Here is a 19,555-nt window from a genome sequence, read left to right on the forward strand (position 1 = left end):
GTCAAGTAAATCAATCTTGTTCTTAAACCGGAACAAGGAGGAAGCACTATTTTTTTTTCTTCCTAGAATATAACACTTTATGAACAAGAAATCTATCAACGCTTCAAGTTCTCAAGATGGAGAGTCAGGGAAACCTTCTGTTATAAGGAAATGCAGTGTTGGGTTCATTAAAATCCACTTACAAGTGGAAGTCTCTAAGTCAGGTTACACAGCTATTAACAGGAGATAAAATATCCTTTTACTTAAGAAAAATAAGTTATTTATTTGTTCATTTATTTATTTATGAGGGGGAAACAGAGACAGGGAGAGGCCAGAGCACAGCTCTGCTGGCAGTCAAACCTAGAGCTTCAGGCTTGCAAGTCCTATGCTCAGTTGCTGAGAAATCTCCTTGATTTACTCTGTATTCTTATTCAACAAGGCACAGAGACGAGAATTCCATACACAATCACTCTCCAGCATCAACAAGGAACAGGGAAGCTACAGCCTTGCCCAAAGACTCCCCAGAGAACAGCTGCTCAACACTAGCAAAATCCTGTTGTAAGCGCCTCATGTGAACCTCACTGACGCTACTACCACTGACGGTTCTCATCCCCCATTGTACAGGGATAAGCATGGAATCAGTACTGAGACCAAGAACTCCATCCTACAGTCAGACTGAGAACCCACGGACTGATTCACTTTGCTTGTCCAGCTCCAGTTCACTGCATGCAGACAAGCTGCAGTAGGTAGATGACTGAGTCGACAACCATAAAGACCAACACACGAAATACTGCCAGAAGAAACACACAGACCCAATTCCCAAAAACACACACACCTGTGAAAGAGGAGGACCTGCTGGGGGTTGGATTATTGTGTAGAAAACTGGGAACTGTTATGCACGTACAAACAATTATATTTACTGTCGACTGTAAAACAATCCATATATATGTATGTATATATATATGTACATATATATATACATATATATATATATATATATATATATATATATATATGAAAATACACATCTAATCTTAAATGTTCTTCCCAAAGTTTAGAGGTAGAGTTCTTGGAATGCACAATATAAGAAAATGTAAGGAACAACAAAATAGACCCCTTTGTGGGACCCCATAGGACCTTGCCCTCAACTGGGATCAACAATGGTAGAGAATGTTCCATCCTCCGAAGGGAGGATGGACAACATACTCTATGCTACACCCGAGGAAGATGGGTCGATACTGGGGCAGCTTGGAATGTTCCTACTCATGACCACAGAAGGTGAGCTCAGATCTACAGGGATGCAGAGGTCACATAGGCTCCTAAGCTAATTATGGGCCCCAGATCACATCAAAGGGTTTACAGTAATATGTATACCCCTTTCCCATATTAGGGAGCTGCTCTCTTCCCTGATTCAGCTTTCTGGTCCTTTTCCCAGCCATGACATCATCTCCCCAGACAATAATTAGGATCCACCTGCATATCAGATTTCAGGCTCACGCAAAAAAAATAAATAAATAAAAATAAAACAAAAAAAACACACTAGTATAGCTACACGCCCTTTGAAATATAACTAAACTATGCCTACTAGCTATCTACAAAATGGAGGACCCCCAACACTTCATCTGCACTATTCCAGCCTTTAGGTCCATGATTGTTCAACAATTTGTTTGGCTTTGTATGTTAACTCTATTTTCAGCCACCAGGTTGCCAACCAGAATTCCCTGGACCAACAACCCCACCAATGTGGCTTGGAGCTCCGCTTCCCCAGTGCCCTTACCCACTAGGGAAAGAGAGAGACAGGCTGGGAGTATGGATCGATCTGTCAACACCCATGTTCAGTGGGGAAGCAATTACAGAAGCCAGACCTTCCACCTTCTGCATCCCACAATGACCTTGGGTCCATACTCCCAGAGGGTTATAGAATAGGAAGGCTATCAGGGGAGGGGATGAGATACGGAGGTCTGGTGGTGGGAATTGTGCGAAGCGATACCCCTCTTATCCTATGGTTTTGTCAATGTTTCCTTTTTATAAATAAAAAAATGTTAAACAATAAAATAAAATAAAAACACATCTTAAAAAATAAACATAATAAAAATTTTAAAAAAGAAAAAGCAAACTTCGAAAAAGAAATCAACAAAAAACTTGACAGTCACTACTGCACTAATACGCTTGAATTTAGCCAGAGTAAGCTGGAAGCTTAAAATTCACTTGGAAGAGTAGTTTCATGCATTTTCCCCAAATTTGAAAATACATTATAGAGAAAATAATTTCTTGTTAAAACTCTTCCACTTCACACTGTTGCGTGCACATCAGTATTTTATGTAGGCTGATTTCCATAACATAAAGTCCCCATCTGTAAGTAAAAACAAACATCACTCCTTAAAATAATATCAGCCAAGGTGGAGAGAGGCTGGATGTGTCATGAAGTGATCTCAGTAAGAAGAGCCCATGAAGAAGGTTGGTTCAGGGCCTGGTACCAAAAAAGTCTCACCTTCGCCTACTTCTCATAGGCCAACCAAACAGCAAACAATAAGTCACTTTTCCTGAGAAGTAAGCAGTATTTTGAAGCTGTCTTCTCTTCCCCCTTCTCCACAAGAGAACACAAGATCAAAAAGCTATAAGCTTCAGCCTCTGATTTCACCTTTTCCAAGTTCAAATACTGCTCAGTATTCCAGTCTTGGGATTTACACATGTAAATGACTCACATGAGTTGGTTTTCATCACAAAGTTTTTTTTAAATTTTCTATTTCTTGTACCAAACAGAAAAAACCATATGACCAGGACTCTTTTTTTTATAAAGTTCCACAATACTTTTGCTACTATTTAAATACATGACTAATTATATCCTGCCACGTATCTTTCTTGGCTTATTTAGAATCATTTTAAAGTTAGGTAATGACAGGATGTAGCTCTGTGTTAAACCCCACACTTGCACATCTAAGACCCTAGGTTTGATACCCAGCACCCCAAAATATTAAATTTACTCTAAAAAGCAGACAAAACTGGTATGAAGAATATCATATAATTATCTGTTGGGATCCAGTCAGTGCTAAACTAGCAAATGCCCATTAGGCTATTTCAAAATACATTGTCACTGATCATCTCTGAAAACAGAATCACGTTCCATTTGTTCCACTTCCATGCACCATCTCAACTGTTCCAGAAGAAAGAAAAATATTCCCTTTCTGAACATGGAAACCTCTTTTCTTAACCAACAAGCATCCTTCTCTCCCTGTCCCTCTTCCTCTCCCTCTCTCTCTAACGATCCTACCACCTAGCCATTTAGAAAACACAAACAGACCTAATTCCACAAATTTGAGAAGGAGAAACTTACAGTTGAAGATACCCGGAGGTGGATGTTCAGTCACCAGGAGACAGTTTTCCTCATCACTGTTGTCCCCACAGTCGTTCTGTTGGTTGCAGACCAGTGAGCCAAGATACAAGCATTTACCGCTGGTGCAGGTGAATTTGCACTCTGAAAAAGTCCAGCACAAAGCATGAGGCAGTTACTGCAAAGTTGATGCTCTTGAGGTTTTGTGTCTTTCTTGTGTGTGTATCGTGATTGTTTGGGAACTCAGTCTACCTGGAAATCCCAGGAAACAGAACTGAGAGGAGTGTTAAGTTTGTTCTAGGGCTTTTCCTGCTATGGAATAAATCCACAGGACAGTTTCTCAAGAGCACTCAGGGACTTATGTCCTGCTCATGTCACATCTCTAAGCCCTAAGTGGGAAAAACGTGCTTTTGATTTTCACAACCCGCCCAGAAAAAGCCATGGCTGTAGGGCTTTGACTAGACTTGCAAACGCCCTTGGCTGTTCTTCCAGCTTCCAAAGATGAGGGCAGCCTGTGCGACAAAGGCTCAGGCATTTTCTTTCTAACTTGCAACAGGATGTTGGGGTGCTCTGGGCAAAATATCTCACTTATCTGGTATTCACTCATCTTGTGCCTAGGAAAAGTCAGGTTTAATACCAGTTAGTGGTAACACCAAGTTTGTCATGAGAAAAGTAAGAAAGGAATATGTGTTCTCTGTGGTTGAGAAGCACGACGGGTAGTCACAAGGCAGTGTGGATGAGGTGGACAACAGGGTGGGGTCCAAACCCACAGTCCTGTAAGCCATACTAAATATGGGACCCTTCAAGTCTGCAAAAAAAAAAAATCTATTGGAAATGAAACTTACTTTTTTTTAAATATATTTACTTCTAAATTTTTTTTTCAAATTTCACACATTACTATCAAGTTAAGTAAGGATATAGAAACTTACATAAATACATGCATATAGGAACATAAACATACATGCGTATCCTACACTGGATGTCACCCCTTTTTTTTTCGGATAGAAAAGCAAGACAGAGAGGGGACAAGAAACAACACATTGAAATTTCATCAGGGGCCAGCCTTGAACCTGGGTGGCACACGGCCAAGCAACATCCTACCGAGTTATTTTGCAGGCTCACTTTTTACTTTAACTGAACTTTTCCCTAGGAGAGCTCACAGAAGTTGGCAGAAATCAAGCAAAGTACTCCCAGGGCCCCTATTTATACTATATCTCACCTCTTTTCTCTTCAACATTCTCTCTTTTTAAAATTATCTTTATTTATTTATTGGATAGAAACAGTCAGAAATTGAGAGGGCAAGGAGGGAAGGAGGGAGGGAGGGAGGGAGGGAGGGAGGGAGAGAAAGAGAGAGAGAGAGAGAGAGAGAGAGAGAGAGATCTACAAAACACTGCCTCACCACTCACAAAGCTTTCCCCCTTGCAGGTGGAGACCAGGGGCTTGAACCTGATCCTCCCGCATTATAACATGTGCACTCAACCAGGTGTGCCACTACCCGGCCCTTTCAATATTCTCTATTGATTTATGAGTGGCAGGGCTCACCAAGCCCTTTTGACTCTAAAATCCCATTCTTCAAATAAAAGGTTGGGCAACAGCAGACTGGTTTAAGACACATGGTCTACAAAGAGAGTAACTCCATACCAGTTGTCCAAACAGAACTTAAATCCTAAAAGTATATCTGTCAGTCATTATGAAAGGATATTAGAATTCTCCACTTGTTCCCATTCTCCTAGAAGCCTACACAAAAAGACAGCAAGCACAGCCCCTGACATAGTTCAGAACAACATGGGGTATTATGTTAATGTCCAGTGCACACTGGGTTAGCTCAAATGCACATTCACCATTTTGCCACTGACTTCGCTGGTTTGATTCAGTCCAGCAGAAGGAGCACTGCACAAACCAGCTCTCTCTTCCTGTCAAAAAGATTGAAAATCTAGCTGATGAAGTGGCTTTTTAATTTAATAGTAAAAAGGGAAGCCAGCAAGAGAATTTATCTCCCTTTCCAAAAGAAATACTGCAGCATATATTAATATCCAACATGAAAAGAATATTGGCCCAAAATGGTACTCCTTACCTACAATGAGTCAACTAAAAAAATAATAATAATAAATCAACCACTGCTGTGGTTTGAAAGGATCTCAGGTTTGACTACAAGCCTGTGTGAAACCTTAAACCAGCAGGAAAGCGAAACCCCATTCACACTTGACTCATTTTAATTTTTTTCAAGGGAGCTGGGCCTAGAATAACAAAATATTTTCAAATGAATAAATTATGTGAATAATTCATTCATTCATATAACCAACATTTCATGTATTTTATGTTATGGACACAGATACTGAGATATGGACACAGGAATAAGCTTTCCTCAAAGTTCTTAGAATATGATATTTTTTAAAACTTTGTTGGGGAAGTACTGCTTTATAGAATGTGTCACAGGATATATTTTCTTTCTTTCTTCCTCTCCCTCTCTTTTCCCCTCCCTTCCTTCCTTCCTTCCTTCCTTCCTTCCTTCCTTCCTTCCTTTCTTTCTTTTTTTTTTTGCCTCCAGGGTTATCACTGGAGCTTCGTGCTGACACTATGAATCCACTGCTCTGGCGGCCATTTTCTCCATTTTATTGGATAGGATAGAGAGAAATTGAGAGAGAAGGGGAGACAGAGAGGGAGAGAGAAAGACACCTGCAGATTTGCTTCACTACTTATAAAGCACCCCCCTCCTCTTGCAGATGGGGAGCTGGGGGCTCGAACCCAGATTCTTGCACTTAGTACTATGTGCATTTAACCATGTGTACCACCACCTACCCCTCCCTTTTTAAGGTTATAGAAAGTTTATTGGAATAAGCGCGTTAAGAAACAGTCACTCAGAGTAGAGACGGGTGGACAGTAAAAAGGAGCCACCTGTCTCAAAGGTGAGACAGAGGGAGACACATTGGCAGAGAGAGAGTCAACTGCCTCAGGGACACTTTTCACATCTCCCCATGGTAGGGGTCAGCACTCCTTGCCTACCAAATTCTTCCCCTCCATCACAAGAAATTATTTTAAAAATTTGATCAGTGACTAATATATTTGCTAACTTCTCCCAGGGGCATCATTCTTTATAACATTCACATCTGTGCCTCAAATACAACGCTCACTTAATGAGTCACCTGTGAAGTAAATGAATGATCTAACCTGGGCTTTAGAAGAACCTGTGAAATCATGAGGGAGGATATGATCGTTCCCATTTTACAGATGAGGAAACTGAGACTCACAGTTAAGATGACTCACCCATATATAAACTGTCAATAAAGGGCAAAATCCAGATGTGTGTCTCAATCCTCTGCCTCTTCTCTCAAATTCTCCCAATCTTTTGCCTCTCAGTTTACAAATTTTACTTTTGTGAATGTGTTAAGGTTCACTTGCAACAAAGATGCTCACGTATACAACAAAGTTTTCAAAATACTGTTCTTACCTGGGTTTAACATTATCCAGGATATACTAGCAAGATTTATGAAATCAAAAGCTACAACTCAGATAATAGAAATAGCCACACAACCTCAATGAATTTAAATTCATAAAATCTAAATTGTCCTAACGTTGAGTCATTTCCTAGGAATAAAATGAAAGGTCTCTGCATCGCATGGTCACTTGAGTCAAAACAAATAAATTCAAGGTTTGAGTTTATCAAATTCTTGCTGTGATACAGAAAAATAGTGGAATGCTTTTGAGTGTTATTTTTAATATGGCTTTATTTATTTATTTATTACTGGACAGAGACAGAGAGAAATTGAGAGGGGGAGGAGATAGCGTGGGAAAGAGACAGAGAGACACCTGCAAAGACACCTGTGAAGCTTTCCCTCTGTAGATGGAGAACAGAGACTTGAACCTGGGTCCTTGGACACTGTAGTGTGTGCACTTAATCAGGTGTGCCACCACCTGGTCCCCTTTTGAGTGCTAAAGGCTATTGTTAGAGCTAGAATGAAAATGGAGATCAGAGAAAATCATTTGTCCAGATTAACCTAGCTGGTAATGATGGGAATCAGCTCCTAACTTGAGCCTGCCTCACTCCTCAAGCCATGTTCCTTATCTTGCTGTCTAGAAGTCCAGTGCATTCAGACTAGGGGGCTGAGCGGCTAATACCAAGGTGATTGTGATTTTTCAAACACTGGATAAAAACCCCTAGGTAAGAGGCTCTAAACTTGACTGAGTATTTGGAATTACATGGGTACCATTCAACATTACATACAGCTGAGCACCAGCCTAGCCTCTCCTTTCATGGAGCTAAGATGCAGCCAGAACTATAGAAGTTTCTGGAAATTACTAGAATACACATAGAAGCATCAAGCGTGGACAGATACACACAGAAAAGCACACAACTCACATAAAGACATTTAATACCTTACTGAAATGTTTAACTGAGATTTGCTTAAAAAAAAAAACACACAGAAGAGGGGACTAGGTGGTAGCGCAGTGGGTTAAGCGCACATCATGCAAAGTGCAAGGACCGGCTCGAGGATCCTGGTTCGAGCCCCCAGCTCCCCACCTGCAGGGGGGGGTGTCATTTCGCAAGCGGTGAAGCAGGTCTGCAGGTATCTATTTTTCTCTCCTCCTCACTGTCTTCCCCATCTCTCTAGATTTCCCTCTGTCCTACACAACAACAGCTATAGCAACAATAACAACCATAACGAGGGCAACAAAATGGGAAAAATAGCCTCCAGGAGCAGTGAATTTGTAGTGCTGGCACCGAACCCCAGCAATAACCCTGGAAGCAAAAAGAGAAAAGAAAAGAAAAGAAGAAGAGAAAAGAAAAGAAAAGAAGAAAACAGACTGTCTCTAAGACTTTCTGAGAACCATGGTGGTTATCATGAGGGAGGGTCGAGTCATAGAACTAGGAAGCAGGTGTCGTGTGGAGCTATACCCTGTAATCTTACAATCCTGTAAACTACTATTAATCACAAATAAAAAATGGCTTGGAAAAAATCTAAATAAAATCAAAAAAGAATACTAAATAATACCATTTTCATATAGGCAAGTATTTTGACTCTTGATGGACACAGGTACTGGCTGTTACAGCTGTATGCAATTGCGATATTAAATAATAATTTAAAAAAGGAATCAAAGATTTAACGCTGAGCTACATTCTGACATGCTAGAGCCAAGAATAATACACAATAAAGTTCAAGGAATTGGAATAATGTTCAAGTCAGAAAATAATATACAATTTTAAGATATGTATTCGTATTTTATTTTGCCTTATTGCTGCCTGCACAATGAATGCAAGGTTCCTAGTGGAATCCCCCCTTTTTTCTCTTTTATTTGATAGGACAGAGATAAATTGAGAAGCCTGAGGAAGACAGAGAAGGAGAGAGCAAGACAGCTACAGACCTCTTATGAAGCTTCACTTATTATGAAGCAGTCTGGAGAACTCTCAGAAATCTAGAAATAGACATATCCTATGACCTGGCAATTTCTCTCCTCAGGATACATCTTAAGGAATCAAACACACTCATCCCAAAAGGTCTGTGTATACCTATGTTCTGTTTATACCTGTGCTATGTTCATAGCAGCACAATGTGTAATGGCCAAAACCTGGAAACAACCCAGGTGTCCAACAACAGAGAAAGCTGAGAAAGCTGTGGTCTGTGTACATAATGGAATACGATTCAGCTATTAAGCATGATGAAATCTGGGGCCAGGCAGTAGCACACCAGGTTAAACGTACATAATGTGAATTTACATTATGTATGTTTAACCTGATAAAGTGTATGTTTGTTTATGTATGTTCAACAGATAAAGTGCAAGGACCTGCGCAAGGATCCTGGTTCGAGCCCTACATCCCCACCTACAGGGGGGTCATTTTGCTGGTAGTGAAGCATCTTTCTCTCTCCCCTCTGTCTTCCCTTCCTTTCTCAATTTCTCTCTGTCCATCCAACAATAGCAACAACAATAAGAAAAAAGATGGCCGCCAGGAGCAGTGGATTCGTAGTGCAGGCACCGAGCCCCAGCAATAATCCTGGAGGCAGAAAAAAAGAAGAAGAAGAAGAAGGAATTTATGTTCTAGAGCTCATCTTGAATGACAATTGAAAGAATCATGTTAAGTGAGATAAGCCAGAAAGAGAAAAATAAATATGGGATGATCCTACCCATACAGAAGTTGAGAAATAAGAACAGAGGGGAAAACACAAAGCAAAACTTGGAATGGGTTTGGCGTATTGCACTGAAGTAAAGGACTCTGGAGCGGGGGTTCAGGTCTTGATGCATGATGGTGGGGGAAGACCTAGGCTGGGGGTGAGAGTGTTATGCAGAAAACTGAGATTTTTTTTTTACACGTGTACCAACAATTGTATTTATTATAAATCATTAATTCTTCCCAGTAAAATGTTAAATTATATATAAAAAAGAATGTTGGCATTTCTTTCCTATTCCCCTATTTGATTTCTTTTTGAATTCCCCTATTTGATTTCTTTTTTAAAAAATATATATTTTTATTGATGAATAATGATTGACAAGACCACAGGATAACAGCAGTACAATTCTACACAATTCCCACCACCAGAGTTTCATGTCCCATCCCCTCCACTGGAAACTTCCCTATTCTTTATCCCTCTAAGAGAATGGCCCAAAATTCTTTATGGGATGCAGAAGGTCGGAGTTCTGACTTCTGTAATTGCTTCTCTTCTGGACATGGGTGTTGGCAGGTGGATCCACACCCCCAGCCTGTCTCTCTCTTTCTCTAGTGGGGCAGGGCTCTGGGGAGGGGAGGTTCTAGGGCACATGGGTGAGGTCGTCTGCCCAGGGAAGGCAGGATTGGGTCATGGCAGCATCTGCAACTTGGTGGCGGTGATTTGGTGGGTTCCTGAAGTTGTTCTAGTCCTGTCTTGTGGCGGTCCCAGGTGGTCTCCTTTGGTATTCCTAGTTGACCCAGGAGAGGAGAGGAGAGAAACACAGCTGCTGCTGCTCCGTAGCCCCGCCTCCCCTATTTGATTTCTTATAAAGTGTTTCTAGAATTCTTGATTTCTGATTCTTAGTAATAAAGAATTTTCCACAAGCGTGATGCTACATGAAGCTTCTAAAGAAATTCCATGATTTAAAAAAAATATTTATTCATTTATTTATTCCCTTTTGTTGCCCTTGTTGTTTTACTGTTGTAGTTATTATTATTGTTGTTGTTACTGATGTTGCTGTTGTTGGGTAGGACAGAGAGAAATGGAGAGAGGAGGGGAAGACAGAGGGGGGAGAGAAAGACAGACACCTGCAGATCTGCTTCACTGCCTGTGAAGCGACTCCCCTGCAGGTGGGGAGCCGGGGGGCTCAAACTGAGATCTTTACTCCGGTCCTTGTGCTTTGCGCCACGTGCACTTAACCTGCTGTGCCACCACCTGACTCCCTGAAATTCCATGATTTAAAATACATGTATACACACATATATTTTTTATTTATTATTGGACACAGAGAGGAAAGAGAAGGAGGGAGAAGTAGAGAGGGAGAGACAGAGAGACACCTGCACACTTGCTTCACCACTTGTGAAGCTTTCCTTCTGCAGGTGGGAATGAGGGGCTTGAACCTGGGTCCTTGCACACTATAGTGTATGTGCTTAACCAGATGTGCCACCGCCTGGTACATGGGCAGGGTAGGAAGCTTCTGTGCTGTGGTGTCTCTTTCTGTCTCTGTCTCTCTCCACCTGACAGAATCAGCCCAGAGTGATGAAAACTGAAGATAGCTAACTAACTAAATAAGAATTAAAAAGATAATAGTTACAGGACAGAAGATAATTAAAAGTAAGTGAATTTTCTAGCATGTCATTGCCTTTGAATAGAACAAACAATTTTAAGAGTCCTGAAGTCAGGTAAGAAGGCAGATATCATAGAGATATTCTAAAATTTTGAATTTGGATAGTATTCAAAGATAAATACTTGTTTCTGATTTCCAGGAGGACAAGCCTGCATCTCAGAGACCAGTTAATCCACTTGATAGGGTCTACATTCCTTTACTTGAAAGGCTTCAGAATGCACCTAAGAGTTACTAAGCACACTCTGAGCACTGCACTAGATGAATCTCCTTGCAGGGGAGGAGCTCTAGAAGCAGTGCAACAGTGCTTTCTCTCTCTCTCTCTCTCTCTCTCTCTCTCTCTCCCTCTCCCTCTCCCTCTCCCTCTCTCTCTCTCTCTCAAAATAAATAAATAATAAAATAAAATTAAAAAATCTGCCAGAAACTAGAGTTGTGCAGGCAGGCAATGAAATCCAGGGATACACGTGGTGGGAAGCAAAAATAGTAACTGTTCACACTACAAAAAAGAAACAGTAATTAAGTGTTATACATCATACAAAAGTATCATAGGAACTTGCAACATGTATACACTTATTTTATTTTTTCATTTGATTTTTTTACCACCCCGGTTATTGCTGGGGTTCAGTGCCACCACTAAGTGTCCACCAATCCTGGGGCCATTTTTCTTTTCTTTTCTTTTCTTTTTTTTTTTTTGGATAGAATTTTTTTTTATTGGATAGAATTGAGAGACAAAGGGGAGATATAGAGGGAGAGAAAAAGATAGAAACCTGCAGACCTGCCTCACCACAATGTTGGATGCATGGGTTTGACCTGAGTCCTTGCACGTGGTAATATGTGCACTTGACCTAGTATGCCACTACCTGGCCTGCCCAATTATTCAATATTATATGCTAATTACATTTCAAGAAAGCTAGAGAGAAGGAACAAAAAAGTGGATTTTTTTTTCGATATTCTCTGTACTCTTTTTAAAAGTCTTAGTTTTCACAGATATGATCTCAGTCACAAAATGAGGACCTATATACAGTACTGCATCACAGCTGTAAAATAAGCCTTTTTTGTGAATTGGCAGAGGAGTGCACATTAGCTCTCTCTGTTAAAATTCATATAGCAACATGAACTCATTCACTTCACACTTCTATCATTCACAAGTCTGAAGACTGAAAGTGATTCTGGCTCTAACGTTTCTGACATTAAAATGTAGTTCTTACTTGCAATAATGGAAGCCTTTTCAATGTGCTTACGTTGTGAATGACAAAAGGATTAAATTCAGCCATTAATAAGCCATAAGTGAATAAGTCATAGGCTTTTAAACAGAATACCAATGATTTTACCACAAAGAATGTGAGTTTATAGTTCTTAGTACCAAGACAACATTTTAATGTATGTAAGTATACACTCCCCTACAAGGTACAAGATTATTTATTATAAAAAGTAAAGCTCAATAAATATGGAAATGGGCTAAAAATAAAAATAAAGAGAACCAAAAAAAAAAGTAGGGGAAAAGAGAAAGGCCTTGTGACAACAGAGTTCTCAGAATCAGGCACTAAGCAAAAGTCACCACAGAGACAAAAAAAAAGAGGCCCGTGGGGAAAGGGAAGGAACAGGTGGTGGCGCATCTGGTTAGGCGCTGACATGACAGCACACAAGGACCTGTGTTCAAGCCCCTGGACCCCATCTGCAGGGGGAAAGCTTCACAAGTGGTGAAGCAGGTCTGCAGGTGCTTCTGTCTCCTCCTTCTCTAGCTCCCCTTCCCCTCTCAATTTCTCTCTGTCTCTGCCCAATAATAAATAATTTTTTAAAAAGAAAGAAACCAGAAACCTGGTGACAAGCTCTTACTGAACCACAGTGGTTGCCCTTCCAATTAATCACAGTTATTTTTCCCTCCCACTTCTAAGATATAAGAGGATTTGATACTCTTTTATAAAATGGTACTGTGCAACACAACAGAGGCTATCTTAGATACTAATTTTAACAGTCTTTCCATATTAGTTCCTGTATCAGTTTTTGGTGAGGGTGGAAGAGTGGAATTGTTTCTATAAGGGAGACAGAATGACAATATCCAGAGAGTAATGAATTGGTAAATCAAGAAGATAAAGCTTTGAGAATCTGCAGGATGAAGAGTTCATCCTTAGGGCTATCCTTCATAATCTCTCAGCTCTAGTTTATTTGGTGCAGGGGATTGAACCTGGGACCTGAGCCTCAGGCATGAGGGTTTTTGCAGAATGATGATGCTTTCTCCCTGGCTAAATCCCAGTTTCTAACAGTATGTGACTATGCCATAAAAATAATATGGCTACATTTCCTAAAAACTCTTTCAATGCAAAGGATACTGGAAGCAGGTGGGGACCAGCACAGCAGCATCACATCAGATTTTCATGCATGAAGCCCCCAGATGTCTCAAGTTCTATCCCTGGTACTGAAACATGCATAACTAAGCAGTGCTCTTGTCTTTCTGTTTCACTGTTTGTTTTTCTCTTTCTCATGACATATATACATCATGGAGAAAAGCACCAGAGCCAAATCATTCAAGGATTATATTCTGAGTAACCTGCATGAAACATAGTATCTAAAAGACTATACAGGGGGCTGGGCAGTGGTACACCGGGTTAAGCTCACACAGTATGAAGCACAAGGGCCCACATAAGGATGGGGGTTCGAGCCCCTGGCTCTCCTCCTGAGTGTGTGTGTGTGGGGGGTTCACTTCACAAACGGTGAAGCAGATCTGCAGATGTTTAATTTTCTCTCTCTCTGTCTTCCCTTTCTCTCTCAATTTCTCTCTGTCCTCCCCCAAAAAATAAATAAATAAAATCAAATAAAAATGGCCGTCAGGGGCACTGAATTCGCAGTCCAGGCACAAAGCCCCAGTGATAATCCTGGAGGTAAATAAATAAATAAATAAATAAATATTAATTCTATACACATAGTCTCTTTGGACATTTGCAGAAGAGACTGCAGAAACTCCAAGAGCCTCATGGAAAACCACATGGAAATATATGATACGACGAGTCAAACACAAAGATACTGAATCACTAATGATCCTTTCCCCTTACTCAAAGACAGGACTATTTTCCTGGTCATAAATTTGGAGCAAAGGGAATTTAATTTTAAGGTTTATATTCTGTGTAATGAATTAAGTTACTCCACAAGCATTTAATAAAAGTCCTATCTTAAGTGGTTCTACTGAAACCATAGTTGTCCTTCAGAAAGATGAATATGACATGATAAAAGGGCATTTGCCCATATAATCAGATTAACACAGAAAAGCCTCCCATCTAAGATAGTAATAAAATTTTTAAAACTAAATCCATTATAAGATATGGCTTATTGCTTCCACTATGGCACTGAAAAGACTGTTTTAATATATCTGAAATTATCTGAGAAATATAGTAAAAGGGTGTAGTTAAAAGTCAAAGATATTCCCCCAATAAAGAAATAAAAAAAAGTCAAAGATATTTCAGACTTCAGAGTTGTAGTCCTACTGTTACCCTTTAGCACAGCTTGAAAAAAATTATTCAAGTCTCATTTAAAAAAAAGTCATCAGGTATTTTAAAAGTCAGTAAAAGATCTTTTGAACTTGAATAGAAGCTCTTGAATTTGCAAATACTACTATTCCAACTCTACAGTTAACACCAATGTGCGATTTTCTATTTTCATGAATGTGTATAAAATGTGAAAATCTACTATAAATCTTGTGTTAAATTTTATTAACTTACTGGAATAGTCCTGAAACCAAGCAGATAAGCACCACCTTAAAACAACATAGAGGAGGGGGCCTGGGTGGTAGTGCAGGGAGGTTAAGTGTGCATATTACAAAGCACAAGGACCAGCCCAAGGATCCCAATTCAATTCACAAGCAGTGAAGAAGGTCTGCAGATGTCTATCTTTCTCTCCCCCTGTCTTCCCCTCCCCTCTCCATTTCTCTTTGTCCTATCCAACAAGGTGAAGCAGGTCTGCAGGTGTCTTTCTCTCTCCCCCTGTCTTCCCCTCCTCTCTCCATTTCTCTTTGTCCCGTCCAACAACAACAATGGAAAGAAGATGGCCTCCAGGTGCAGTGGATTTGTAGTGCAGGCACCAATCCCCAGCAATAACCCTGGAGGGAAAAAAAAAAAAAAAAAAAACTTAGAAGAACAAAAAAAAAAAAGCACTGATCAATGAAATAGCCAAGAAAGAGTGTGAAAGGCTGCTCACCAAAATGCAAACTCCTAGGAGCTCAGTGACCAGTAATTTGCACTTGCAAATTCAAACTCAAATTCTTGTGAGTTTTGTCTTTGTTGTTATAGTCAGGAAAATATAAAACCAATATCAGTGCTCAAAGGAGACTGCACCATGATACTGAGTTGATTTCAAAACCTCTGCTCTGGCATTCAGATGATTTTGAGCTGAGAACAACAACAAAAAAAAAGGTTGGGGGTGCTCAGAAGGCTAAGGGGAAACCTTTGTCTTGTCGTTCCTCTAGTCAGAGAAGTGACCAGAGTCACCTCTAATGACCTCGCATCACCCAAGTATGTGGTTATCAATTTTTTGTTTTGTTTTGTTTTCAGAGCCTGGTCCTTGTGACTTACCACTCCAGGTCACTTTTTTGTTTAAGGAGGGAGGGCACACCACAGCACTGGAATTTCCTCAGGAGCCATAGCACCTCCCAGGTGGTACTGGGGCTTGAACCTGGGCTGTGCACGTGGCAAGGCAGGCACTCCACTCAGCGAGATTCTTCTCCAGTGCTGTCGACGTAGGTTTTCATCGGTAAACGTGAACCAGCAAAAGTCCTCTGTCAGAGAAACCAATCTGTCCTCTCATCATGCTCTCCAGTGCCCTGGACCCCTTTAGCTTATCCTGCCCTGGCTTAGGATGGGGAAAGGGTCAAACCCCTTTCTCCCAGGCTGAAAGTGGGACCTGCATATCCACTATACTCCTCCTGAACATGTTATCAAATAGATTTCTTTTCTCCTTTGTTAGGCTTTCTGATGCTGTTTTGGTAACTCAGTCAGTCTGACAGAGGGGTGGACAATTTTCCCCAGAGTCCTCATACCAAAGATAAGGGAGAAAACCTTGGTAAAAATCCACTTTTAAAGGCGCTAATAGGAAGCCGGGTGGTGATGCAGCGGATTAAGTACACAGAGTACGAAGTGAAAGGACTGGTGCAAGGATCCCAGTTCGAGCCCCCGGCTCCCCACCTGCAGGGGGTTGCTTCAGGTCTGCAGGTATCTATCTTTCTCTCCCCCTGTCTTCCCTTCCTCTCTCCATTTCTCTCTGTCCATTCTAACAACAGCAACATAAGTGGGAAAAAATGGCCACCAGGAGCCATGGATTCCTAGGCAGGCACAGGGGCCAAGAAATAACCAAGGAGGCAATAAACAGATAAATAAAAAATAAAGACATGGGAGTTGGGCGGTAGCATATCAGGTTAAGTGCATGTGGCGCAAAGCATAAGAACTGGCATAAGAATCCCAGTTTGAGCCCCCGTCTCCCCACCTGCAGGGGAGTCGCTTCACAAGCAGTGAAGCAGGTCTGCAGGTGTCCATCTTTCTCTCCCCCTCTGTCTTCCCCTCCTCTCTCCATTTTTCTCTTTCCTATCCAATGATGAAAACAACAAGAATAACTACAACAATAAAACAAGGGCAACAAAAGGAAATAAATAAATAAGTATTTTTTAAAAAATAAATAAAGGCACTAATAAAGTGCCTAGTTTCCCATGGAATCATCCACACCAAACTCCAGACACATAGCTTCTACCTGATAAGCATAAATTTCCTTTCAGTTTCACTTGATTCTTTCTGGCAGTTGTTATAGCAGGCGGAAGAGCAGTAACAGCAGAGGTCCACTGAGCAGTATCTGCCTGAGGGTTGAAGGGGGAGAGGAAGTTTGCCATGAGGTCAGGCCAGTCCTGTGAAGTCCCCTCAAACACTGGGCTAAAGGAGCTTTTACTCTGAGTGAGACCTGAGGCACTAAAGGTCTCTCAAAAGGACCTCTATGTCTGAGGCCATTGCAAGCACTGAAACACCGTGATATTCAGAAAAGAAATGCCATTGAAGGGGTGTGTGTGTGTGTGTGTGTGTGTGTGTGTGTGTGTGTAAGAGCCAAGTCAACGGGTTTATAAAAACAAACAACAAAGTCAATGTAACAAGCACAAGACGCAGGAAGACACATAAGTGAGGCTTCATTTTAACAAGATGCCTTATTCTGTGAGGTTGAAAGTAAGACACAGAGGCAAGGTATTCATCAATGAAGAACCTTCTTTCTCTACCTTGCTGAGATCCTTTAATGACACTCAACCTGCAGGCTTTAAATAAACATAATTGAATATAATGGTGACTGAGCAGCATGGAGCATTTAATATACATTTGTCAAGGCTAACTTTGCATAACCTTCTCATGGCTTTAATGTAATAAACACCAGAGATTACAAAACTCAGCAAGACTTTAAGATGTTCACTGACAGATGCTCTTTCTATATACAGCTGACATACATGGGGTGTGAGGACCACACTCACTGACAAGACCAATACGAATGGAAGGGTCCAGGATATTTCACTGCACAAATCTGAAGAGCAAAATGGGGACTAGAGGGGCGGAAGGCTGGTGTTTGTACTTAGGTATTGCCATCACTCAGAGATCTTTCCCTCTAAATCATCCATCCATCCATCCATCCATCCATCCATCCATCCATGAAGACTACTGAACTGCTCTAGGCAAAAAAGCATAACCACAGGCTTCAAGAAGGAAGTAGGTCCAATGTCTTGAGACTCAGGATCTCTCTCTCTCTCTCCCTCCCTTTCTCTCTCTCCCTCTCTCCCCCTCCCCTGCCCGCTCCCTCTCTCTTTCTTTATTGTTGGATAGATAGAGACAAATTGATAGGGGAGAAGGGGAAGCGATAGGGAAAAGACAAAGAGACATCTGCAGCACTACTTCACCACTCATGAAGCTTTCCTCCTACAGGTGGGAACAGGGGCTTGAATGCTGGTCCTTGTGCATTGTAATATGTACGCTTAACCAGGTGTGCCACTGCCTGGCCCCCAAAGATTTTATTTATTTATTTATTTATTTATTTATTTATTTATTAGAGAGAGAGAGAAGGACAGAAAGAAAGAACCAGACATCACTCTGGTACATGTGCTGCCAGGGATTGAACTCTGGACCTCATGCTTGAGAGTCCAATGTTTTATTCACTGTGCCACCTGCCGGACCACGGTCTTCTCTTCTAGCTCTTAAATGAACTGTGTTTTTCCTCAGACAAGAATCTTAACCACTAGATCCTTCTAACTTGGGCACCTGGATTGAATCAGTCATTTCTAATTTTTCCTCTGAGTAAGTGAGGTGTTCTCCCTGAATCCAGAGTCTTCAGTGGGAGATGGAGGTGAGGCTGGATTAGAGAAGGAATGCTGGCAACCCCACTAAGATATGCATACAGGTTAGGTTTTCCTCTGAGATTCCCCAGTTTAAAAGTCTCAAGATCACCTTATGTTTAAAATTCTAAAAGCCCTTTTAGTTCTTATAAAGCATGGTCCTATTAACTACATTCACTTGTCCCTGGGGTTACTACTGGGACTTGGTGCCTACACCACTCCACTGCTCCTGGTGGCTATTTTTTCCTTTAGATAGAGAGTGAGAGACAGAGAGAGACAGGAAAGGTGGGAGAGGGAAACAGACACCACAGCACCACGCCACTGCTGAAGTTTCTGCTCTGGCTGGGGCAACTCAAAAACAGTACCCTGCGCATGTATGCTCTACTGGGTAAGCTACCTCCCAGCCCCAACTCTATAAAATTTCAAGAGAGTAGGGATGTCTTTCTAAATAGCTGCCAACAACCTAACACCCCACCCCCTAAAAGAAGATTATTTCCAGTGGACTTAACATATTTAAAAAAAAACAACTGTGATTTCAGGAGGACAGCATAATGGCTACTCAAAAAGACTTCTATGTCTGAGGCCATTGAAGGTTCCAGGTTCGATCCCAGCACCACCATAAGTCAAAGCTGAGCTGTGCTTCTGTTTATAAAATAAATTAAAACAAAACAGATTGCTAATTAGTATCAGGGTATTAAAACCCACATTCCTTTATTTATTTTATTTATTAAATAGAGACAGAAATCAAGAGGGAAGGGGGAGATAGAGAGGAAGAGAGACACCTGCAACCCTGCTTCACCACTCGTGAAGCTATCCCCCTGCAGGTGGGCACCGGGGGCTTGAACCTGGATCCTTATGCACTATAACATGTACGTTCAACCAGGTGCACCACCACCTAGCCCAAACCCCCATTCCTCAATGGAACACAAGTTCATAAAATTCTTGACTTCTGAAATTAGCTTCTTTGTTTTTTTGCACAATCCTGCCATGAGGACAGACCCATCTGGAAACCAGCTCTAATTCTATGGTGTGGCCATATCACCCAGCACCTAGGAGTTCTGGATATCCTATTGCTCTTTTTTTTATCTTTATTTATTTATTGGATAGAGACAGTCAGAAATCAAGAGGGAAAGGAGTGGCAA

General features: G+C 41.1%; 1 protein-coding gene across 11 annotated transcripts in view; it reads right to left on the reverse strand.

The window, feature by feature from the left end:
* The window catches only part of LDLRAD4 (low density lipoprotein receptor class A domain containing 4), a 511,331-nt gene that overhangs the window by 231,487 nt on the left and 260,289 nt on the right, over window positions 1–19,555 (reverse strand). For all 11 annotated transcript variants that reach the window (XM_060200614.1, XM_060200607.1, XM_060200613.1 and 8 more), the window contains one exon: window positions 3,314–3,454. In XM_060200614.1, coding sequence (XP_060056597.1) covers window positions 3,314–3,454 — 141 coding nt within the window. The remainder of the gene's footprint in view (window positions 1–3,313; window positions 3,455–19,555) is intronic.

The sequence above is a fragment of the Erinaceus europaeus genome, chromosome 10 (assembly GCF_950295315.1).
Source record: "Erinaceus europaeus chromosome 10, mEriEur2.1, whole genome shotgun sequence".
Classification (NCBI taxonomy): domain Eukaryota; kingdom Metazoa; phylum Chordata; class Mammalia; order Eulipotyphla; family Erinaceidae; genus Erinaceus; species Erinaceus europaeus.